At 39.6% G+C, this 24,877-nt stretch overlaps 1 protein-coding gene across 8 annotated transcripts; it reads left to right on the forward strand.

The window, feature by feature from the left end:
- Positions 1-756: 756 nt before the first annotated feature.
- Positions 757-23,812, forward strand: LOC114355102 (calpain-7). Of its 8 annotated transcripts, none has more exons than XM_028307773.1 (14): positions 757-1,087; positions 2,107-2,249; positions 2,695-2,821; positions 3,729-4,054; positions 5,980-6,156; positions 6,396-6,542; positions 6,994-7,221; positions 17,863-18,107; positions 18,781-18,983; positions 19,635-19,732; positions 20,261-20,368; positions 21,322-21,438; positions 21,634-21,749; positions 22,442-23,812. In XM_028307773.1, exons 1-14 carry the CDS (start codon positions 877-879, stop codon positions 22,584-22,586), a joined length of 2,391 nt encoding a protein of 796 aa, XP_028163574.1. In that variant the 5' UTR covers positions 757-876; the 3' UTR covers positions 22,587-23,812. The 8 variants fall into 8 exon arrangements, with proteins under 8 accessions (XP_028163574.1, XP_028163572.1, XP_028163575.1 ...); XM_028307771.1 differs by lacking the exons at positions 17,863-18,107; positions 18,781-18,983; positions 19,635-19,732; positions 20,261-20,368 and adding exons at positions 12,485-12,729; positions 13,189-13,391; positions 14,450-14,547; positions 15,096-15,203 and having other exon boundaries at positions 758-1,087; XM_028307769.1 differs by lacking the exons at positions 17,863-18,107; positions 18,781-18,983; positions 19,635-19,732; ... (2 more) ...; positions 21,634-21,749; positions 22,442-23,812 and adding exons at positions 12,485-12,729; positions 13,189-13,391; positions 14,450-14,547; ... (2 more) ...; positions 16,571-16,722; positions 17,454-17,789 and having other exon boundaries at positions 760-1,087.
- The last annotated feature ends 1,065 nt before the right edge of the window (positions 23,813-24,877 follow it).

The following is a 24,877-nucleotide window of genomic DNA, read 5'->3' on the forward strand; positions in this document are numbered from 1 at the left end:
GCAGTAGAAGAATTATAAAACAAGTTAGATCAGTGATCGCGGAAGACAGAGTGCACTGTATAACGTCGAAATATACAAATCAAGAAGTTAGGTCAGTGATCGCAGTATACACTATTACTAGTCTATGTATACGACGCCGGCCGAGATTTTGTCGTTTAGAAATATCTTCAAAACTAGGTACCTGACTTAGCTTTATGAAAGAAAACGTATTGGCAAAACTACGCATTTTTACATTTATTAAAAATAAAAAGCTTGAGTAAATAGTATTTATTTTATGAAACTAGGTCATTTACTTATTAGGATATTTAAAAGTATGGAATTAAGTATGAATTACTAGTAGTACTATTTAACATAATGGAATAACGATCATTACTTTCATAAACATTAGGCACAACAAAAATATTAATATTAATTATTTATTTGTTTAAGTTTTGATTTGGTAAGTGAATTGGCTATTTCGAAGAATTTACAAGGAGATTTAAATCAGAAGATAGCAATACTACAGTTCACACTAAAAAGAGAGGTAGGGCCGCAGAGAGCGAGATAGATATAAGTAGGTATTTGACTCAAGTTTTTGTTCCAACTCTGCCCTCCATTTTTATCTTTAGCTTCATGACGACTACCGAACCGACACGCTAGGGTAAGGGATGTGAATTGGAAAAGTAAAAAAAAACATTTACTATTCGTTCTGAAATCTAATCTACAATAAATTATTTTCCTGTCAAAAATTTCAGAACGATTGTTAACTGTCAAAAGTGACCAAATGAAATGAAATGTCATTTCTCCGATTTGCGAATCGCGATTTCGCGATACTTTTTATTGAAAATTATTGTAAATGAATTTTTTGTGTGTACTCTGAGGCGATAATCAAATAAAATGAGTGATTTAATAAACGCCAGGGAGGCGGCGTCCCTGGCTATTCAGTTCGATCAGATGGGAGAAACGGACAAAGCTGTGGAATGTTATAGGACTGCTGCTCGTATTTTGGATAGAGCTAGGGACTCTGTGTCTCTAGAACGAAGATCTGAGATCCGGGAGAAAGTACAGGAGTACCTTAAAAGAGCCAATGCGCTACAGGAGCAGAAGGGTTAGTAGATTTTTAAGAAAACTGGTCATCTCTAATTGGTTTTGAAAAGATAATTTTTGTAAACAAAACTGGTTAGCTCATTGTGCTGCGGTCCCTATGACTCATTGAGCAAGTAGCGTGACGGCAGCGTTTTTAGCGCAATATAATACAAGCGCTAATCATTAACTGTATCTGCATTTATACATTTCTTTTATAAATGGACAATGCAGTGCTTTATTACAGTTGAAGTTTTTATAAGTAAGAAAATTAATGATCAAAACGTTACCTATTGCTCTAATTTAATAAAAGCAATTACAAAAAATAATAATTTTAGAACTAATAAATCTGTCCCCTGGTTTCTGCATTGAGATTTTTATCTTATAATAATCTTGATTAAATGGAAGCACTCATCTCCTATTTAACTAGAAGATGAGCAAATAATATTGTTATAAGAATTCTTATTTGTAATAAAAAGTGAGGTATAATAATCATCAGAACTAAAGTTTTTTTTAAAGTTGTAAATTATACATTTATCCTACTAGTCCTACTAATATTATAAATGCGAAAGTTTGGATGTCTGGATGTTTGTTACACTTTTACGCAAAAACTTCTGAACGGATTTTGATGAAACTTTACAGTATTATTGTTTATAACCCAGATTAACATATAGGCTATAGTTTATGACAATCTGTGAAAAACTAAATTTCACGCGGGTGAAGCCGCAGGCAAAAGATAGTTGTATTATACATAGGGAACTCTGGTCCAGTGTTTTCGAGATGTATTTGAAATAGCTATAAACAGAGAAGCATGGAGATCATTGGAGGAGGCCTATGTCCAAGGACACTGATGAGTGCACCTAAATTGTAAAATGAAATGGTTAATTAATGTTGTAAAACACCTTGTAATCCAGTAATAAAGGCTTATTTTATTATTATTATATTATACATAGAGTTCAGAGTAACTAATTGGACTGTATATTATAAAACCTGTTACATACTTGTTTAATTAATTGTTATTGTTATGTATGTTACATCATTCAGATGTTGCACAGCAGGCGGAAGTGGAACGAAGTTTGCAGCAATGCTACTTCTTGATGCAGCAGGCTTTGGATGCTGATGAAGCTGATTTGAAGGACATAGCCCTGCAGCTCTACACTCAAGCTGTGGAGTTGGCTGTCACCATTGTGAGTGCACTTTCATATTATTAGTTTTTGTAACAGAATGCTACAATGTAACCTTGTTGATGATCAATTTTAACAAAAATAAAAAAATAAGTAAGTGAATGTTAGTAAATAGAAAGAAACTACCTATTTTAGTTTCTACAGACTTATTCTGAACTTGAATATTAAGGTCCTTTTTTTGACCCTTAAGACTTCTTTCCTTTGTGCTACATTTGAAAATGCCTTCATGACATCATCTTTTGATACTTTTCCTTTCTTTATTTGCCTCTTAAAAATTATTTATAATGCTACTGGAGCAACTTTCTTTTAAATTTTGGTGTACCTAATTTTTTCGTATCATCCTTATTATGGTAGATTTAGCTATTTTTCTATCAGAACCTTACCTTGTTAATAAAAATAAATGCACTAACTCATTTTTATCTTTGAATTGAACTCAAGTATGTTTTAGAAATCAAGTGATCCCGAGATAAAAGAAAAAGTAAAAGGATTGGCCTCCCAAGCGTTAGATAGAGCAGAGGACTTAAAAGGGATCAACAAGTTTTCTACATTGTCTATTGGTGGCCAGCCAAGACCCGGTAAGAATTCACTTATCTATAACTAGGTTTTGGCTGCGGCTTCGCCCGCGTTCAATTTTGTCTGTCACAGAAAAACTTTGTTTTTGGTATGTGGTAAATTTTCGAATTTTTTTCGAAAATCTTTGAATGCAGTTCTCTTACTTTTAAAAAAAGGAATGTTTTCTTTGACCCTGTATACCTGTTTCCACCCTGTATATCGAAAACATGTGAGTCAACTTTTTATGATCTGTTAAATGGTGTCACATTTGATTGTCCTTATTGATATCTTTAGGTATTTTATAGAAGTAGTAACTTATGAATCTTGTGATATGACTAATTTTCTTGTGCAATAGGGAATATGCAAGTTTTATTTTTATTGTTTACATTTCTTTAGCTTAAGCATAATTAAATGATTGTCATCCTCACATCTAACAGCATTTGAGGATGGAATAAAACAGTTCTGTATTTTAATAAACATCTTAAATTTACTGGTCATCACAAAAGTCGGCCCACCTACGTTTTACAGGAAAACTCGTTTCTACTGACACAATCATGCTGCCCCAACAATATTGGTGTTATTTGAAAGCCCAATAAATATCCTTAAAGAAAAACATATTTAATTTCTTATTAAAAACATATTTAGTTTTTCTTATTTCAAGTCAAGTTTCTTTTTTCAAGTCTCACTTTGGGCTCACCTCTGGGATCAATTAGACCAATTTTTATGGTTATAAAACCAAATAATGATCTTACGTGTCCTCTTTAACATTTTTGGGGTAAAAACCTTTCCTTTAATGAAATGAAGTTTAGAACTAAGCTTTTAAATGGTGCCAATATTGGTGAGAAGTGGGGATGCATACGTTTGAAAGTGCTTGTCGCGGGAGGGTCGATTTTTGTGATGACCAGTGTACTTAAAGTTTTATATTTGCAGTGGTTTCACCGAACAGACCTCCTCTACAAAGAGAGCAAAGTGTCCATTTACAAGTAAGCGGCGGAAAACACACATACACAGAAGAAGAAAAGGATGTACTCAGAACAACTTCAAATATCAACAACAACTGGTTCCTACCATTTATGGACGTGGATTTGTCGGAGAAGTTCCAATACGCAATACCGTTTGAAGAGAAAGCCAGCGAATTGAAGCTGTCTTCGAAGCAACAGAAGGAATTTGACTGTTGGATTCGGCCTCACGAGATTTGTAGTGATCCAAAGTTGATAATCAACGAGCATGTGGATTGTTTCAGTATTAAACAAACAGTAAGTCTAATGATATATGATATAACCTTGGGGGAGGCCTTTGTCCAGCAGTGGACGTCATTTGGCTGAAACGACGACGACGAAGTCTAATGATATAGTTAAAGTCTGGTCCGTGAGCACGTAGAATCCCGTCCAATGACCCCAAGCTGCCCATCCTTGTCGCTCGCACGTAATTATGTTGCGGTCGCGCTCGCACACTCACTGCGGGCGCGCGTCGCACAGTCGCGACAGCAATATAATTACGCGCGAGCGATAAGGATGGGCAGCTTGGGGTCATTGGACGGGATTCTACGTGCTCACGGACCAGGCTTTAGGTGTTTTATGCCTGGGCCGCACTCATCGCGATAACCCGAAGATTCGCGCTATCACGATGTATACTTCGGTGCTTTTTTGCATAGATACAAGACTTCGTTCCGCTGTCGCCCGAATGTTATCGCGATGAGTGCGGCCCAGGCATTCAAGTATTTATTATTTCTTCAGCCAAATTATGCATTTTTGATAGCCGAACGGTGAAGGGGTCGGACTGGCCGACTCGTGATCCGGGGAACGCGGGTTCGGTCCCCGCCGCCGCTCGACTATTGTGGTGAGCTCACTCGTGACACAAGCATATTTAGCTTAGTACGAGGGGCTAACGGGAATATTAGGAATTTGTGTAATAACAAATTACTAATAATCTTTTTAAAAACAAAAAAAAAAATTTTTGGTGCAGTGTACTGGCTTACTATACTAAAAAAAAGTACATGAGTATGTCCATCTCCTTTGTATGGGATCCATAGTACTACCCGATCGAGCTAACTGCTCATCTCGCTGGAATGCGACTCTCCACACCTCCCCGCGTTCGCCCTGTCCGTACGAGAGCGACGTTGTGACGTCACGGCTAGAGATGGGTTATACTAGGTAAATTTGATACTAGGTGCACCTATTCCTAGTATTTATTAATACTCGATCCAAATACCCATTCCACCTAGTACGTAGTAATTTAGCATACTTGACGCGACTAGTGCGGACTAATCTACGTAATATGACTTTAAAATACAATTTTCTTTGAAAAGATACAACCGTAGTATGAATAATGCAATTTGAAATTGAATAATACCTAATTCCTTCCTTCATACTTCAACAGGCTTAGGACTGTCAACTTAAAAGTTGGCGTATTTAAAAGATATCAATTTCATAAAAATATTTACATATTTTTTCTTAAAACTCATTAAAACTCATTTATTTCTGTAAATAGGTTTAAAAAAAGCACTTTTACTTTTATTTACATGAATATGGTTTGACTACGTTTGTGTGCGTTTGCTTCGTCGCGCTCAAATTTGTTTGGTCAGACAGAGACGGAGTGAATCTCTACGTTCGCACATAAGCTTATCGAGAAATACTAGGTGCGTGTAATACACGACTACGGATTACGCAATAATAACCTCTATTACTTTGATGGTAGGGTCGGAAATCGTGTAATTTATAAAATACTAGGTGGATCAAGTATTTCAAAAATTGGAATAGGTGCCGCCTAGTACTGTAAAATACCTAGTGTGTGGATCTGTTCTAGTAAATACGTCTCATCTCTAGTCACGGCTGCCAGGTACGCAGTTAAATCGATCGGGTTGTACAAGCTTTGCTTAGTTTGGGACTAAAGCCCGGTCTGTGAGCATGTAGAATTTTGTCCAATGACCCCAAGCTACCCATCTTTATCACTCGCGCGTAATTATATTGCTGTCGGGACTGTGCGACGGGCGCCCGCAGTGAGTGTGCGAGCGGGACAGCAACATAAAACATAATTAATTACGCGCGAGCGATAAGGATGGGTAGCTTGGGGTCATTGGACAAAATTCTACGTGCTCACAGACCAGACTATAGATGGCGCAGAGTCAAATGTCCATAAAAAAAGCTTGTTTTTCTTTAACCTAAATCAATGGTGTTTTCAGATAGTATCAGATTGTTCGTTCGTCGCCTCCCTCGCCGTGAGTGCCTTATACGAAAGGAGGTTCAATAAGAAAATAATCACATCCATAATCTACCCAAAGAACAAAAACAAACAACCTGTGTACAACCCTTTTGGCAAGTACATGGTGAAGCTACACCTTAACGGAGTAAGAAGGAAGGTAAATATACTTCATATACTTACTTTCTATGTTTTATAATGTACCATTTACAATCAAAAAGTTATTTTAATCCATTGCCTGGTACCCATACGTAGTACAAGCTACTAAATGAAAAAATAACGGTATGTCTGTCTGTTTACTGAACCGTTTCAGAAAAATTTTTGTATAACAATAATTGGTCCAACTATTCTCATGTTTTGCTCTGAGCAAGGAATTTATCTGAAATATTTTTATTATAGGTAATCATAGACGACAGACTTCCGTACAGCAAATATGGCCGACTTCTATGTTCGTATTCGAGCAATAAGAACGAATTTTGGGTCTCCATGTTGGAAAAGGCGTACATGAAAGTCATGGGTGGTTATGATTTCCCTGGCTCGAATAGTGTAAGTATTACATAACATTAACATTAGCCTTAGGTAATTAAAGTTCACAAATATTTCATTCCGCAAATAATTTAAATGAATGATTTCACCTCCTAGTGTTTTAATCTAGAATGTGTTAAATTTTCGTGGGTTTAAGAAATAAATTATGATATTTGGTTGCATTGTCATTGAAAAAAGTAGTTTGAGTTGACAAAATAGTGACGTCATAGGCTAGTTCGTTCGTTCGTTTCAGCCAAATGACGTCCACTGCTGGACATAGGCTAGTATTGCCATTCAAAATCTATTCTAATTCAAATTCAAATAGTTCATTCAGTACATACAGGGCACTTATGCACGTTCCAAATATAGCTTGCCCTATCCACTTCGGGAAACACCTATGGGAGAGTTTTATTTTGTCAGTTTTAAAAAGTCTTTCAATTGATTAGTGGTGTACTTCAATTGTTTTTTCCAGAACATAGATCTCCACGCGTTAACTGGTTGGATACCGGAGCGATGCGCGATTCGCAAGGACGAGCCCGATTTCAACGCGGACGCATTGTACGAGACCATTAGGTCTCGGATGGAAAGGGGCGACGTTTTGGTGACAGTCGCCACCGGTCCCCTGTCCGATCCGGACGCAGAGAGAACCGGACTGGTTGCTACACACGCTTATGCTGTGCTGGACGTGAAGATTGCTAATGTAAGTAAGATAACCTGGCTCCATCATCAGATCAGCTCGGCTTGATACTGGAAGGTGTTGGTGACAGTCGCAACTGGTCCCCTGTCCGATCCGGACGCAGAGAGAACCGGACTGGTCGCTACACACACTTACGCTGTGTTGGGTGAAGATTGCTAATGTAAGTAAGATAGCCTGGCTCCATCATCAGATCAGCTTAATAAAGAGGGGAGAGGGAGGTTTTGGTGATAGTCGCCACCGATCCCCTGTCCGATCCGGACGCGGAGAGATCCGGACTGGTCGCTACACACGCTTACGCTGTGCTGGATGTGAAGATTGCTAATGTAAGTAAGATAGCCTATAATATAACCTCGTAGCTTTGACTCGATACTCCAGGGCAGGACACCTCCCGTGTTTGTGACAATAGACAATTCGACACCATTCCCCAATAATACGAAATCACAAATTTTCTAAAAAGACACTTTATTCTGGTCTTAAAAACTTAATTAATTTTAAATTACCTGTAAATTACGATTTTTGTTCGCATTGTAATTGAAAAAAGAAGTTTAATTGAGTTGACAAAATAGTGACGTCACTTGCTTGTAGTGCCATACAAAATCTATGGGAGAGTTTCGTTTTGACAGTTTTAAAAAATACGTCAGTTGATTGGTGTTGTCAACATGTCTATTGCCACGCGTCCCCTGTCAGACTGGGACGCAGAAAGAACTGGGACCGTCACTACTCACTACACACGCGTCGCTAATGTAAGTAAGATAACCTGGCTCCATCATCAGATTAGCTCAGTTTGATACTGGAAGGGGGAGGTATTGGTGACAGTCGCCACTGGTCCCCTGTCCGATCCGGACGCAGAGAGAACCGGACTGGTCGCTACACACGCTTACGCTGTGCTGGACGTTAAGATCGCTAATGTAAGTAAGATCAGATTATCTACGGGCCGGACCGTGAGTTTAGGGGGCCCTGGGCTAATACTACTTAGGGGCCCACCCAACTCTTTCGCATTATCGTCTATTTTTGACTTTGACTTGACTAAGCTGGGGGGGCCCCTTGAATCCACGGGGCTCTGGGCTGAAGCCCAAAAAGTCACATGGTAGATCCGGCCCTGAACCTGGCTCCATCATCAGATCAGCTCGGCTTGATACTTGGAAGGAGGTGTTAGTGATAATCGGACCTAGTCCGTTCCGTAGTATCGGACTGGGACATAGAAAGAACTGGGCTTGTCGGTAAACACGCGTCTATAAATAAGATATCTTCCTGACTCCAACATCAGATCAGCTCGACTTGATATTTGGAATGGGAGGTGTTGGTGACAGTCGCCACTGGTCCTTCTTGTGTCGACAACAAACCTATGCAGTGTCAGCCAAAAATCCGCTACAAGAGTGGCGTTGTCAGTAGCATTCATTAATAGGCTAGATGACAAAATTTCAATTATTTGTCCGTCAGACAGATAATTAGAAAATATTGGACTCATATTTTTTATTTTCTTTCATAATTAAATAATAACAGTGCTACATCGAGTTGAAATGCGCGATACGTCACGCTTGAATAGAATTTTTACTCAAAAGTGACGTCACGCGACATTTCAAGTCAAATACTGTAATTATTCGATTATGAAAAAAATTAAAAAATATGAGTCTAATATTTTCTAATTATCTGTCTGACGGACTAAATAGAATTTCGATTTCATTACCCAGTCATCATCCCTATTCTTCCTACGTGCAGTTGTTTGTTCCCTTGTTCAACCGAAAGAGGGTTGTTGTACGAGTACGACATACAAACACTTTGTTGTAAGACAAGTCAAAACATGCCTGTTTGTTTATGAGTCACCTTTTCAATGAAACACCAGCACAGAAAGACAAACAAGATAATCAAAACTTATCTTGTTAATATTGGGACCGATAATATGATAATGTTATCCAAAGTCTTCAGTTAATTGATTAATCAAATACTCACACGATTAAATATTGATTACACGATAAACGATTCCAATCGCGTATCGCGTTTCATCCCATTTTTTGAACAATCAATTTTTCAACGATTTTGAAGGTCACATTTTGATTTACGACACTATTTTATAAATTGTATTTTTTTTTTAAAGATTATTTAGCAATTTGTTACAAATTACTAATAGTGCCGTTAGCCGTGAGCTCACCACAATAGTTGAGCGGCGGGGACCGAACCCGCGTTCCCCGGATCACGAGTCGGCCAGTCCGACCCCTTCACCGTTCTTCTATCGTAGCTTCTACATTATAAGGCTTGATTTCCTCCTACGCTGACGTCGGTCGCGTACATCGGTCGAGCGTACGAATAAACACAATGTTCTATGAAGCACCTCACTGCAACGCCGTCGCCAACGGCAGATGATTCATAATCATAATCATAATATCTTTATTGCTTCATGTGGTACAAACAAGGTATTAAAAATAAAATAGTCCCAGAACATGAGCCCTGTGAGGGCATTTCAACATTANCGGCTTGATACTTGGAAGGTGTTGGTGACAGTCGCAACTGGTCCCCTGTCCGATCCGGACGCAGAGAGAACAGGACTGGTTGCTACACACGCTTACGCTGTGCTGGATGTAAAGATTGCTAATGTAAGTAAGATAACCTGGCTCCATCATCAGATCAGCTCGGCTTGATACTTGGAAGGTGTTGGTGACAGTCGCCACTGGTCCCCTGTCCGATCCGGACGCAGAGAGAACCAGACTAGTCACTACACATGCTTACGCTGTGTTGGGTGAAGATTGCTAATGTAAGTAAGATAACCTGGCTCCATCATCAGATCAACTTAATACCAGAGAGGTGTTGGTGGCAGTCACCACCGGTCCCCTGTCCGATCCGGACGCAGAGAGAACCGGACTGGTCGCTACACATGCTTACGCTGTGCTGGACGTGAAGATTGCTAATGTAAGTAAGATAACCTGGCTCCATCATCGTTCGTTCGTTCGTTCGTTTCAGCCAAATGACGTCCACTGCTGGACAAAGGCCTCCCCCAAGGTTTTCCACAATGAACGGTCCTGCGCTGCCCACATCCAGGCTCTTCCCGCGACCTTTACCAGATCGTCGGTCTACCTAGTAGGAGGCCTGCCCACGCTACGTCTTCCAGCCCGTGGTCGCCACTCGAGAACTTTCCTGCCCCAACGGCCGCTCCATCATCAGATCAGCTATTACTAAAGGGGGGAGGGAGGTTTTGGTGACAGTCGCAACTGGTCCCCTGTCTGATTTGGACGCGAAAAGAACCGGACTGGTCGCTACACACGCTTACGCTGTGCTAGACGTGAAGATTGCTAATGTAAGTAAGATCAGATTATCTACGGGCCGGACCGTGAGTTTAGGGGGCCCTGGGCTAATACTACTTAGGGGCCCACCCAACTCTTTCGCATTATCGTCTATTTTTGACTTTGACTTGACTAAGCTGGGGGGGGCCCTTGAATCCACGGGGCTCTGGGCTGAAGCCCAAAAAGTCACATGGTAGATCCGGCCCTGAACCTGGCTCCATCATTAGATCAGCTCGGCTTGATACTTGGAAGGAGGTGTTAGTGATAATCGGACCTAGTCCGTTCCGTAGTATCGGACTGGGACATAGAAAGAACTGGGCTTGTCGGTAAACACGCGTCTATAAATAAGATATCTTCCTGACTCCAACATCAGATCAGCTCGACTTGATACTTGGAATGGGAGGTGTTGGTGACATTCGCCACTGGTCCCTTCTTCTTCTTGTGTCGACAACAAACCTATGCAGTGTCAGCCAAAAATCCGCTACAAGAGTGGCGTTGTCAGTAGCATTCATTAATAGGCTAGATGACAAAATTTCAATTATTTGTCCGTCAGACAGATAATTAGAAAATATTGGACTCATATTTTTTATTTGCTTTCATAATTAAATAATAACAGTGCTACATCGAGTTGAAATGGCGCGATACGTCACGCTTGAGTAGAATTTTTACTCAAAAGTGACGTTACGCGACATTTCTAATATTTTCTAATTATCTGTCTGACGGACTAAATAGAATTTCGATTTCATTACCCAGTCATCATCCCTATTCTTCCTGCGTGCAGTTGTTTGTTCCCTTGTTCAACCGAAAGAGGGTTGTTGTCTTGTTGTACGACATACCAACACTTTGTTGTAAGACAAGTCAAAACATGCCTGTTTGTTTATGAGTCACCATTTCAATGAAACACCAGCACAGAAAGACAAACAAGATAATCAAAACTTATCTTGTTAATATCAGGACCGATAATATGATAATGTTACCCAGAGTCTTCAGTTAATTGATTAATCAAATACTCATACGATTAAATATTAATTACACGATAAACGAGTCAAATCGCGTATCGCGTTTCATCCCATTATTAAGTTTTTTGAACAATCAATTTTTCAACGATTTTGAAGGTCACATTTTGAGTTACGACACTATTTTATAAATTGGTTTTTTTTTTAAAGATTATTTAGTAATTTGTTACAAATTAGTAATAGTGCCGTTAGCCCCTCGTACTAAGCTAAATATGCTTGTATCACGAGTGAGCTCACCACAATAGTCGAGCGGCGGGGACCGAACGCGCGTTCTCCGGGTCACGAGTCGGCCAGTCCGACCCCTTCACCGTTCTTCTATCGTAGCTTCTACATTATAAGGCTTGATTTCCTCCTACGCTGACGTCGGTCGTGTACATCGGTCGACCGTACGAATTAACACAATGTTCTATGAAGCACCGCACTGCAACGCCGTCGCCAGCGGCAGATGATTCATAATTATAATCATAATATCTTTATTGCTTCATGTGGTACAAACAAGGTATTAAAAATAAAATAGTCCCAGAACATGAACCCTGTGAGGGCATTGCAACATTATACATAATATTAATTAAGCTTAATCTAAATTATTTTAATAAATGTAAGTACAAATTCTAATTAATTTTTGAGATCATACAATTCTTTCAAAGAGTAAAAACATTTCTTTAATAACCATTCCTTCAATTCTTTACCAAATAAATTATCATTTTCAATATTCTTTATATTCGTAGGTATCTTATTATATAATTTTATTGACATATGGTAAGTGCCTGAGCTAACTAGATGCAATTTAGTAAAAGGTTGTACTAGTCTATTTCTATGTCTTACATACAACTACATAGAATAGATTACATAGAACTAGTGTGTAATCGTGCGCGCCGCTGACGTCGGTCACCGATGTCAGCCTAAAAGGAAATCAAGCCTAAATGCGATTGTGTTATCAGAGCGTGAAACTCCTCAAGCTGAAGANTTTATCAGGGCGTGAAACTCCTCAAGCTGAAGAACCCTTGGTCTCACTTACGTTGGCGCGGTAACTACTCCGAGTTGGACACTGTGCATTGGACGCCAAACCTTAGAGGTCTTCTCAACTACGACCCAGAAAGCGCGGCGCAGTACGACAACGGCGTATTCTGGATTGACTACACGAGTATTCTGGAGTTTTTCGATGTATTCTACTTGAATTGGAACCCGGAGCTGTTTAAATTCACCTATTGTATTCACCAGTGAGTATACGTATGTTACTTTACTTGCAAATTCTGCAATCTATCGCCCGTATTCACAAACATTACTATGAGGTCTCACAGTGCGCGTGAACGCACAGGGTGACACGTGAACCAATCACAGAGCTCTATTCACTTTCTCCTTCACTTAAGCAAGTGTTTGTGAATACGGGTGTTTGGTAGATTTAAATAACAAATGACAATCTAAAAAATATTTGTAAAAACCACGAAATGCCCTTTTATTCTGTAACTTTAACAAATGCTCATAATATGTCATACTTATTAACAAGGGTGCTCGAACCACTCGAAATGAGCATGCTTATTATTAATTAGCAATGTTTCATTTATTAGCATCATCATCATCTCAGCCATAGGAGAGCCACTGCTGAACATAGGCCTCCCCCAATGCTCTCCATATTGCCCAAATGTCATATTGCAGTTTAAATATGCATGTTCTTTCAGGAAATGGGACGCCGGTAACGGTCCCGCCAAAGACGCGTACATTATTGGCGAAAACCCCCAGTTCTCATTGCACGTGCAAGGAAAAGGCGCTGTCTGGTTGCTGCTAACGAGACACATCACGCAGATAGACGACTTCCGTGACAATAAGGAGTATATCACGCTGCTCGTCTACAAGAACAACGGGAAGAGAGTGTACTACCCTTGTAAGTGACGTCATATTACAGTTCTTTTAGTCTCTATCAGCAAGTGTGTTGTTTGGTTGCTGCTTACAAGACACATCACGCAGACCGACGAGTTGCGTGACAATAAGGAGTATATCACGCTACTCGTCTACAAGAACAACGGGAAGAGAGTGTACTACCCTTGTGAGTGACGTCATTTCCAGTTCTTTTAGTCTCTAACAGCAAGTGCGTTGTTTGGTTGCTGCTTACAAAACACATCACGCAGATCGACGACTTCCGTGACAATAAGGAGTATATCACGCTGCTCGTCTACAAGAACAACGGGAAGAGAGTCTACTACCCCTGTAAGTGTCAACATTTGGCCTACACTCCCCACGTCTTTTGCCTCTGGCAATACAAATAAATTATACGATTTGTTACACTGGATGCGTTCTGTGGACTGTGGTCAAGTCAAAACGAACGCAGTTTGCGTTCTTTGCTCGTACCCGCCCTCACGATAAAATCGCATTGATACAAATTTTGTAGAGACCGATAATTTTGTTTATACATGATTCTGACTGCGTACAATTTTCCCTGAGTGCTGACCGCAGAACGCATCTAGTGTAGCAAATGCCTTAGGCTTCAGCTCTCCACTGCAGGCGGAACACCCTCTATACCAGGGTTTCCCATTTTTTTTTGCCAAGGAACCCTAATTGATTATACTTTTCCTAGCGGAACCCTACTTTGATAAATGGAAAACTTGAATGAAAAATTTAAATGAAAAACAAGAAAGTTTTTATGCAATTATTTGTAAACAAGTCGGTGCGCGCGAACAACGTCGGTCACGAAACGTGGGATAATATTTTTTACGGAACCCTTGCGGCATTTCCACGGAACCCCAGGGTTCCGCGGACCACCTTTCGGGAACCGCTGCTCTATACTATAGGGTAAATCGCGGATGGTTGGACCGACAAAGTTGTTCATACATGATGCGGACTGCATTCATTCACTTTGACCTGACTGCAGAACGCATCCAGTGTCAAAAAACCTTAAATTACCTGATTATGCGTTTATAATGATGATAATTTATGTTATTTTAGGCGAGCCGCCTCCATACATCGACGGCATCCGTATCAACAGCCCGCACTATCTGTGCAAGGTGATAGTTGGAGAGGGAAGCAGTGATCGATACACGCTGGTCAGTATTTTGGGAATATCGAATGAGAAACATTCGGCAATATTGCGTGAATATGGCAATATTGCGTGAATATGGTAATATTGCGTGAATATGGCAATATTCCCAATATTGTTATTTGAGAAAATTGTTGCCAAATATGAAATATAAAATAATAATTAATATAACAATAATAATTGCATGTTGTCGATTTATTAGGGTCTTAAACAAGTCGTATTTTTTGCACAGTGGCGTCTTATCTTGTTGTACAGTCAGCGTCAAATAGTTCGTAAACAACCAAAGTAGCCAAAAAGTTCACAACACGTCTTCGTCACAATTAGAATAATAAGGTTGTGTTATCAACGTTATTGTCACTTTGAGTGCCACGATTATTGTATTATTTTGAAATAAAAATAAATTGTCTGTCTCGACTGTACAGTTAGAATATTAAAGAAAACCTCAAAAAATTACATTTCCAATTAAGGTTTTCAGCCTTTTTATTTGTATTTAAATAATGAATAGCAAATCTCATACTATGTATTGTTAACTGCAATTTTTACCGTTTCATACAGGTGGTCTCACAGTACGAGAAAACCCGCACGATATTCTACACGTTGCGAGCGTACGCTACGTGTCCTTTCTCGCTCAACAAGATGGAGCCCTATCGCCATTTCAAGTCGGTGAGTTAACCCTTAATATACCCTTAAGCTTTTGCACGCGGCTTTACCCGCGTGATTTTTTTTTGTCACAGATCGTCATAAATTACAGCCTATATGTTATTCTGGGTTATAAACAATAATACTGTAAAGTTTCATCAAATTTCGTTCAGTAGTTTTTGCGTGAAAGAGTAACAAACATCCAGACAAACGTTCGCATTTATAACAAGTAGGATTAGTAGGATAAGCTAGCGACTCACTCTATCTTTTTCTGAAAACCGTGTTAAAATCCGTTGCGTAGTTTAACAGTCAAGATCTCGCTGACGTTCAGAAGTCGTCACATTAAAAACAGTTCTAAATCTGTATTTACAGGGTCATTTTTGATATAACGAAACGATTACTCGATAGGATCGCAACTCAGCGATTTGTTGTCATAGAAGTTTTGTTACGTTGTCCCATTGAAAAACAGTTCTAAATCCGTATTCACAAGGGTTATTTTCATAGAACGATTACTCGATAGGACCGCAACTCAGTGTTTTGTTGTCGTTGAAGTTTTGTTACGTGAATAAGACTACTGATCGCAGGAATGGATACTTGAATATTATTGTTTATTCATCTGCCGGGATAGGATGCGCGCCGTGATAAAATCGTATCGATGATATTTGACGACAAATGTATGGGCTTATCGCGTGAAATCTGTAAAATGGTGCTATAAAAACTTATCGCGGCGCGCATTGTAACTCTAAAAAATATCATCTAAGCTATTAATATAACGTTAGGGAGTTAAAAATGAACTTAACGCGGGCATAGCCGCAGGCAAAAACTGTTACATAAATGGACCTTGTTATGTTGTCTTTGTATTTGTTTTGAATTGTGTTCTGTGGTTGTATCTTTAGATAAAGAAATAAATTGTATTTCAACAGCTAAAAGGAGACTGGACGGCTCGCACAGCAGGCGGCTGCGAAAACAACAGACAAACTTACCCCAACAACCCCAAGTTTGTGGTCACAGTGCCCGATACCAGGGTCCCGTGTCACGTGGTCATTGAGTTGAGAGGACCCAAGCAGTACCAGATGGGAATGGACGTTAGGGTCGAATCGCTGGATGACCCTAACGTTACTGCGCCGTTCTTCAAGGAAACTTCTGGACCGTACAGGTGAGTTTGTTACCAAAAACTCATTCTAGCCAAGTTTGTGGTCACAGTGCCCGATACCAGGGTCCCGTGTCACGTGGTCATTGAGCTAAGGGGACCCAAGCAGTACCAGATGGGAATGGACGTTAGGGTCGAATCGCTGGATGACCCTAACGTTACTGCGCCGTTCTTCAAGGAAACTTCTGGACCGTACAGGTGAGTTTGTTACTAAGAACTCGTTCTATCTCCCAAGTACAAAGTCACAGTGCCCGATACCAGGGTCCCGTGTCACGTGGTCATTGAGTTGAGGGGACCCAAGCAGTACCAGATGGGAATGGACGTTAGGGTCGAATCGCTGGATGACCCTAACGTTACTGCGCCGTTCTTCAAGGAAACTTCTGGACCGTACAGGTGAGTTTGTTACCAAGAACTCGTTCTAGTCACCACGTTTGTGGTCACAGTGCCGACACCAGGATCCCGTGTCACGTGGTTCAAGCAATACCAGTGAACGTTCTGTCAAATTACTTGACAGCCATAGTTACTGCAAAAAAAAAAATCTTTAAAGAACGTTTAAAGAATTTTCTAGACCCTACCATAGTGACATAGTTTATTTTTATAGCTTTTCTTAACGGGACTATTCCCACTCCTCGTTCCCACCGCTGCAACTCCTGTGTAGCCAAGATCTACAGCTTGACCGCCATAAAAACCCAACCAGTGAAGGTCAAGTTTGTCCCGGGGGAAAGTTAATCTGTCATTGGACCCGCAATGAAATTAATCAGAAGATAATATTTTTGTAGGCTTAAGTTCATACTTATGTAGAAAATAATCACGCTCAAGCTAAAAATCTCAATTCATAAACCGGGAGCTGGCATCCTCTTCTTGATGTTCTAAAGCCCGGTCTCCGAGCACGTAGAATTTTGTCCAATGACCCCAAGCTACCCATCTTTATCGCTCGCGCGTAATTATGTTGCTGTCGCGCTCGCACACTCACTGCGGGCGCCCGTCGCACAGTCGCGTCAGCAATATAATAACGCGTGACCGATAAGGATGGGTAGCTTGGGGTCATTGGACGAAATTCTATGTGCTCGGCGACCAGACTATACAGAACAATATAAAGACTTAGTTAACTTTTTTTTTCGCAGATCGGGCTTCGTAGTCCTGGAATTGAACAATTTGCCTGCAGGCCGGTACATTGTCACACCATCCACTTTCTACGCGGGTCAAGAGGGCCCATTCTTTTTGCAATTCCGGTCCACTTGCGAGTTACACTGCGAGGCGCGCAACTAGCGACCTATGGGCAGGAGGAGGGAACACGCTTGTCATTTGAGACAAAATAACGGGTAACGTTACTGGGTAACGGATAACGTTGTAGAATAACGGTAAATGCAGGCTTAGGCCACGGTAACTTAGGCAGCGCCTTATCAAGGACACCATGAAGATTATTAATGAAGTTATTATTTTTGAATTTAATAGTTGACCAATATTATTTGCTACTAGCGGCCGCCCGCGACTTCGTACGCGTGGATCCCGTTTTACCCCCTTNGTTATCAGAGCGTGAAACTCCTCAAGCTGAAGAACCCTTGGTCCCACTTACGTTGGCGCGGGAACTACTCCGAGTTGGACACAGTGCATTGGACGCCAAACCTTAGAGGTCTTCTCAACTACGACCCAGAAAGCGCGGCGCAGTACGACAACGGCGTATTCTGGATTGATTACACGAGTATTCTGGAGTTTTTCGATGTATTCTACTTGAATTGGAACCCGGAGCTGTTTAAATTCACCTATTGTATTCACCAGTGAGTATACGTTTTTACTTTATTTTAAAACTAGCTGACCCGGCGAACTTTGTTCCGCCTTAATGGCAATAAATAAGCTGACTTTTTTTTTATTTCGAACGGGATAAAAAGTATCGTATGTCCTTCTCCTGGCTCTAAACTACCTCCCTGACAATTTTCAGCTAAATCGGTTTAGCCGTTCTTGAGTTATAAGTGAAGTAACTAACACGACTTTCTTTTATATATATAGATTCTGCAATCTGTCGCCCGTATTCACAAACATTACTATGAGGTCTCACAGTGCGCGTGAACGCACAGGGTGACACGTGAACCAATCACAGAGCTCTATTCACTTTCTGCTTCACTTAAGCAAGTGTTTGTGAATACGGGCGTATATCTTTGGTAGATTTAAATAACAAATAGTGACAATCTAAAAAATATTATGTAAAAAAATACGAAATGCCCTTTTATTCTGTAACTTTAACTCATGCTCATTATGTCATACTTATTAACAAGGGTGCTCGAACCACTCGAAATGAGCATGCTTATTATTAATTAGCAATGTTTCATTTATATAGCATAGCATCATCATCATCTCAGCCATAGGACGTCCACTGCTGAACATAGGCCTCCCCCAATGCTCTCCATATTGCCCAAATGTCATATTGCAGTTTAAATATGCATGTTCTTTCAGGAAATGGGACGCCGGTAATGGTCCCGCCAAAGACGCGTACATTATTGGCGAAAACCCTCAGTTCTCGTTGCACGTGCAAGGAAAAGGCGCTGTCTGGTTACTGCTTACGAGACACATCACGCAGATAGACGACTTCCGTGACAATAAGGAGTATATCACGCTGCTCGTCTACAAGAACAACGGGAAGAGAGTGTACTACCCTTGTAAGTGAAGTCATATTCACACTCTACATGTATAGGGTAAATCGTGATTGGATGAGATATTTATTTTCGCCGTGAGCATACTGCCTGCAGTCGAGATTAAAGGATTTGACATACTAAATGCGGTCTGCGGTTAGGTCAAAGTGAATGCAGCTCGCATCCATGTATGAAAAACATTATCGATCAGGGCAATCTGTCAGTGGTTGTGACAAAACAATCTGTCAGCGGTGCGGTTTGCGTTCTTTGCTCTTGAGGTCAGATAGCATTGATGCAAAATGTATAGAGACAAAGTTGTTCATACATGATGCGAAAACTTCAACGACATGCAAGTGATTTGGTAGCTGGATTCTCGCGATTTGATAGAATCGCAATTCAGCAAATTGTCATTTTTGACGTTTTCACTGGCATCCGATTAAACCAAATTTCAAAATATAGGTGAATCCCGCGGAGGCACGATCGAATACGCATAAAAACGAAATCGAAACAAAATCGGGAGATTGATACGTAAATACAAAAAGTGACACCTGTGATCAAATCGCTTACATGTCGTTGAAGTTTTGATACGTGAATTAGGCTACAGAACGCATCTAGTGTGAGAAAACCTTAAATTACCTGATTATGCGTTTATAATGATGATAATTTATGTTATTTTAGGCGAGCCGCCTCCATACATCGACGGCATCCGTATCAACAGCCCGCACTATCTGTGCAAGGTGATAGTTGGAGAGGGAAGCAGTGATCGATACACGCTGGTCAGTATTTTGGGAATATCGAATGAGAAACATTCGGCAATATCGCTTGAATATGGCGATATTGCGTGAATATGGTAATATTGCGTGAATATGGCAATATTCCCAATATTGTTATTTGAGAAAATTGTTGCCAAATATGAAATATAAAATAATAATTAATATAACAATAATAATTGCATGTTGTCGATTTATTAGGGTCTTAAACAAGTCGTATTTTTTGCACAGTGGCGTCTTATCTTGTTGTACAGTCAGCGTCAAATAGTTCGTAAACAACCAAAGTAGCCAAAAAGTTCACAACACGTCTTCGTCACAATTAGAATAAGGTTGTGTTATCAACGTTTTGGTCACTTTGAGTGCCACGATTATTGTATTATTTTGAAATAAAAATAAATTGTCTGTCTCGACTGTACAGTTAGAATATTAAAGAAAACTCAATTAAGGTTTTCACCCTTTTTATTTGTATTTAAATAATGAATAGCAAATCTCATACTATGTATTGTTAACTGCAATTTTTACCGTTTGATACAGGTGGTCTCACAGTACGAGAAAACCCGCACGATATTCTACACGTTGCGAGCGTACGCTACGTGTCCTTTCTCGCTTAACAAGATGGAGCCCTATCGCCATTTCAAATCTGTGAGTTAATCCTTAATATTGTATTACTAGCTTTTGCCCGCGGCTTTACCCGCGTGAATTTTTTTGTCACAGATCGTCATAATTTACAGCCTATATGTTATTCTGGGTTATAAACAATAATACTGTAAAGTTTCATCAAAATCCGTTCAGTACTTTCTGCGTGAAAGAGTAACAAACACCCAGACAAACTTTCGCATTTATAACAAGTAGGATTAGTAGGATAAACTAGCGACTCACTCTACCTTTTTCTCAAAACCGTGTTAAAATCCGTTGCGTAGTTTAACAGTCAAGATCTCGCTGACGCGGACGTTCAGAAGTCGTCACATTAAAAACAGTTCTAAATCTGTATTTACAGGGTCATTTTTGATATAACGAAACGATTACTCGATAGGATCGCAACTCAGCGATTTGTTGTCATAGAAGTTTTGTTACGTTGTCCCATTGAAAAACAGTTCTAAATCCGTATTCACAAGGGTCATTTTGATAGAACGATTACTCGATAGGACCGCAACTCAGTGTTTTGTTGTCGTTGAAGTTTTGTTACGTGAATAAGACTGATCGCAGGGAAGGATACTTGAATATAATTGTTTATTCATCTGCCGGGATAGGATGCGCGCCGTGATAAAATCGTATCGATGATATTTGACGACAAATGTATGGGCTTATCGCGTGAAATCTGTAAAATGGTGCTATAAAAACTTATCGCGGCACGCATTGTAACCCTAAAAAATATCATCTAAGCTATAATATACCGTTAGGGAGTTCAAACTGAACTTAACGCGGGCAAAGCCGCAGGCAAAAACTGTTACATAAATGGTAATCCAAGGGCATATTAACTAGTATAACAATGATATTATTTAAATGTGAAACCTTGTTATGTTATCTTTGTATTTGTTTTGAATTGTATTCTATGGTTGTGCCTTTACATAAAGAATTAAATTGTATTTCAACAGCTAAAAGGAGATTGGACGGCTCGCACAGCAGGCGGCTGCGAAAACAACAGACAAACTTACCCCAACAACCCCAAGTTTGTGGTCACAGTGCCCGATACCAGGGTCCCGTGTCACGTGGTCATTGAGTTGAGGGGACCCAAGCAGTATCAGATGGGAATGGACGTTAGAGTCGAATCGCTGGATGACCCTAACGTTACCGCGCCGTTCTTCAAGGAAACTTCTGGCCCGTATAGGTGAGTTTGTTACTAAGAACTCGTTCTATCTCCCAAGTACAAAGTCACAGTGCCCGATACCAGGGTCCCGTGTCACGTGGTCATTGAGCTGAGGGGACCCAAGCAGTATCAGATGGGAATGGACGTTAGGGTCGAATCGCTGGATGACCCTAACGTTACTGCGCCGTTCTTCAAGGAAACTTCTGGCCCGTATAGGTTAGTTTGTTACTAAGAACTCGTTCTAGCCAAGTTTGTGGTCACAGTCCTTGACACTACGGTCCCGTGTCACGTGGTCCAAGCAATACAAGTGGACGTTCTGTCAAATTACTTGATAACTCTAGTTACTGCAAAAAAATCTTTAAAGAACGTTTAAAGAATTTCCTAGACCCTACCATAGTGACATATAGTTTATTTTTATTGCTTTTCTTAACGGGACTATTCCTACCTCTCGTTCCCATTGCTGCAACTCCTGTGTAGCCAGGATCTACAGCTTGACCGCCCCAAAAACCCAACCAGTGAAGGTCAAGTTTGTCCCGGGGATAGTTAAGCTGTCATTGCACCCGCAATGAAATTAATCAGAAGAACATATTTTTATAGGCTTAAGTCCATACTTATGTAGAAGATAATCACGCTAGCATCCTTTTCTTGATGTTCTAAAGTCCAGTCTTAGAGCACGTAGAATTTTGTCCAATGACCCCAAGCTACCCATCTTTATCGCTCGCGCGTAATTATGTTGCTGTCGCGCTCGCACACTCACTTCGGGCGCCCGTCGCACAGTCGCGACAGCAATATAATAACGCGTGAGCGATAAGGATGGGTAGCTTGGGGTCATTGGACGAAATTCTATGTGCTCGGCGACCAGACTAATACAGAACAATATAAAGACTTAGTTTACCTTTTTTTCGCAGATCGGGCTTTGTAGTCCTAGAATTGAACAATTTGCCTGCAGGCCGGTACATTGTCACACCATCCACTTTCTACGCGGGTCAAGAGGGCCCCTTCTTTTTGCAATTCCGGTCCACTTGCGAGTTACAATGCGAGGCGCGCAACTAGCGACCTGTGGGCAGGAGGAGGGAACACGCTTGTCATTTGAGACAAAATAACGGGTAACGTTACTGGGTAACGGATACCGTTGTAGTATAACGGTAAATGCAGGCTTAGGCAGCGCCTTATCAAGGACACCATGAAGATTATTAATGAAGTTATTATTTTTGAATTTAATAGTTGACCAATATTATTTGCTATAATTGAATTTTGTTTACACTAAGTTTTTGGCTTTTGTTTATCATATCTGTATATGGATAAATCAGTTAAATTTTTAAACCAATGTTTTTTTAATAATTATGGTCTGACATGAAATGAGACACTAAAGATATGAATAATGATCTCTTTCTGATTTTACCATAGATCTGTAATTTTATTAATTATTGTAATAATCACATGTTATGTTAATAACTCAAAATTAAATTTTTGCTATTCTCTGTTGTTAGTTAAGGAAATTAATTATGTAAAGCTTGTAAATCAGATTTGAGGGACCCATTTTATTAATTAAAAATTAAGTTTTTGTTTAATTTAAAGATATTATGACTCGTTATGTATAATAAATATAAATATATTGTTCTCATGAATTAACACGCTTCCGCATTTGTTTCCATTTGACTAATTTGAAAATGTTAGAATTAGATTTGTTTTTTTTTTTATTTTCAGCAATAAATCTTGTAATTTTATGGCACTGCTTGTATACATTATTTGCACTATAATACTGGCATAAAACTAAAAATAAGGTCACAAATAATAGTTGCCTTTTAAAAAGAAAAACTATTCGATCATTCCATATTCAAACAGGGGTTTTTCCTTTGCTCTGATTGGTTCAGAAACAAAACACGTCTATGCATGCATGCAAATCTATCTAATTGCATAAATGCAGATTTATTCGGTTTCTTGTGTCGTGCACGACTGTACTAAAGTTGCGTCCTGTCTTATAGCGGATTTGTTAAGAAATGCCCGGGAAAAATGACGAAATTTTATGTGACAGTAAAGACGATATTGCTTTAACAAAATATTTTAATGTTTTCATACTAAACTCACTAAACCGTCTTTAACGAACATGTAACTTTTATTGGTAAAACTGTTCAGAAAAAGTACGTATTTATTTAATAATGGGTTGCACCATAGCCAATGGTAAACACTATGGCACCTTAGTACTTGTAATAGGCATCTATTTGTTTTGCAAGCAAAATGTAGTGCAGTCTAATGTATCGCTATACAAAATATTTAAACATACACTCGACATCAAATAAATCGCACCTCCCGCGACAAGCATTTTCAAAAGTATGCATCCCCACTTCCCACCAATATTGGCACCATTTAAAAGCCTAGTTCTAAACTTCATTTCTTCAACGGAATGGTTTTTACCCCAAAAATGTGTCTTTAGAAGGATCCAGAGTCACTTCTTTAAAAAATAGGTAGTTACGCTTGAGCCAACTTTTATGGCTATAAAACTGTTAAGTTGGGATTAAACGCTATCCATCTGTTAAAAAGGACACGTGAGTTCATTATTTGGTTTTATAACCATAAAAATTGGTCTAATTGATCCCAGAGGGGAGCCCAAAGTGAGGTCTTTTTTCAAGTCACATTTATAGGTATATGTTAATCATTTATTAATAAATTAAATGTGTTTTTCTTTAAGGATATTTATTGGGCTTTCAAATAACACCAATATTGTTGGGGCACCATGATTGTGTCAGAAGAAAATCTGTAAAGTTCGCGTCGCGGAAGGTGCGGTTTATTTGATGTTGAGTATATTTACCGCCTTTACCATTTATTTGTTGTTGACTTTATTTTTTATAGTTTTTTAATAGTTTTTGTAATTGGTAAAAGTAACCGCTGTAAGTGAGGACCCACCCTTTTCTGCCCTGGGCTTTCAGTTGTGTGTTTCGCAGGTTTTCTCGTCGCACTGCGCTGTGATAGTTAGTTGTAAGCTCACAGTTTGGATGTTGTTGAATCGAATTTTTATAGAAGGATAATATATTTTTGGTAAAGTATTTATGTGGTTTAATTTTTTTTATCAATTCAGGACAGTTGTTAAGTAGTTAATTAAATTTTGACTTAAGTGATTAATTGCCTTAGACACCCCGCAGAATATGCTTTTAGTCGTCCGACAGTTTGGTCGGCTTCCCATTTGTTAAGGAACCGGCTGACACCAAATCGGTGTAAAGTGCTCACTTCCATACATTTTCATACTGATCAACAGCCCGAACAAACTATTGGCCAACTTTTTAGTGCTAAATTACGGATTTTATGATTGAAAGTACTAAATAGGTAGTTTTTGCTTTCACATGTAA

This window comes from Ostrinia furnacalis, unplaced genomic scaffold (genome assembly GCF_004193835.3).
Source record: "Ostrinia furnacalis isolate ACB-3 unplaced genomic scaffold, ASM419383v2 OfSCF2341, whole genome shotgun sequence".
NCBI classification, from domain to species: Eukaryota; Metazoa; Arthropoda; class Insecta; order Lepidoptera; family Crambidae; genus Ostrinia; species Ostrinia furnacalis.

Coding starts and splice junctions, on each gene's coding strand:
- LOC114355102 (XM_028307773.1), top strand. CDS start 877: ATGAGTGATTTAATAAACGCCAGGGAGGCGGCGTCCCTGGCTATTCAG. Junction 2,822..3,728: donor TGGTGGCCAGCCAAGACCCG/GTAAGAATTCAC, acceptor TTATATTTGCAG/TGGTTTCACCGAACAGACCT. Junction 18,108..18,780: donor TTCACCTATTGTATTCACCA/GTGAGTATACGT, acceptor ATGTTCTTTCAG/GAAATGGGACGCCGGTAATG.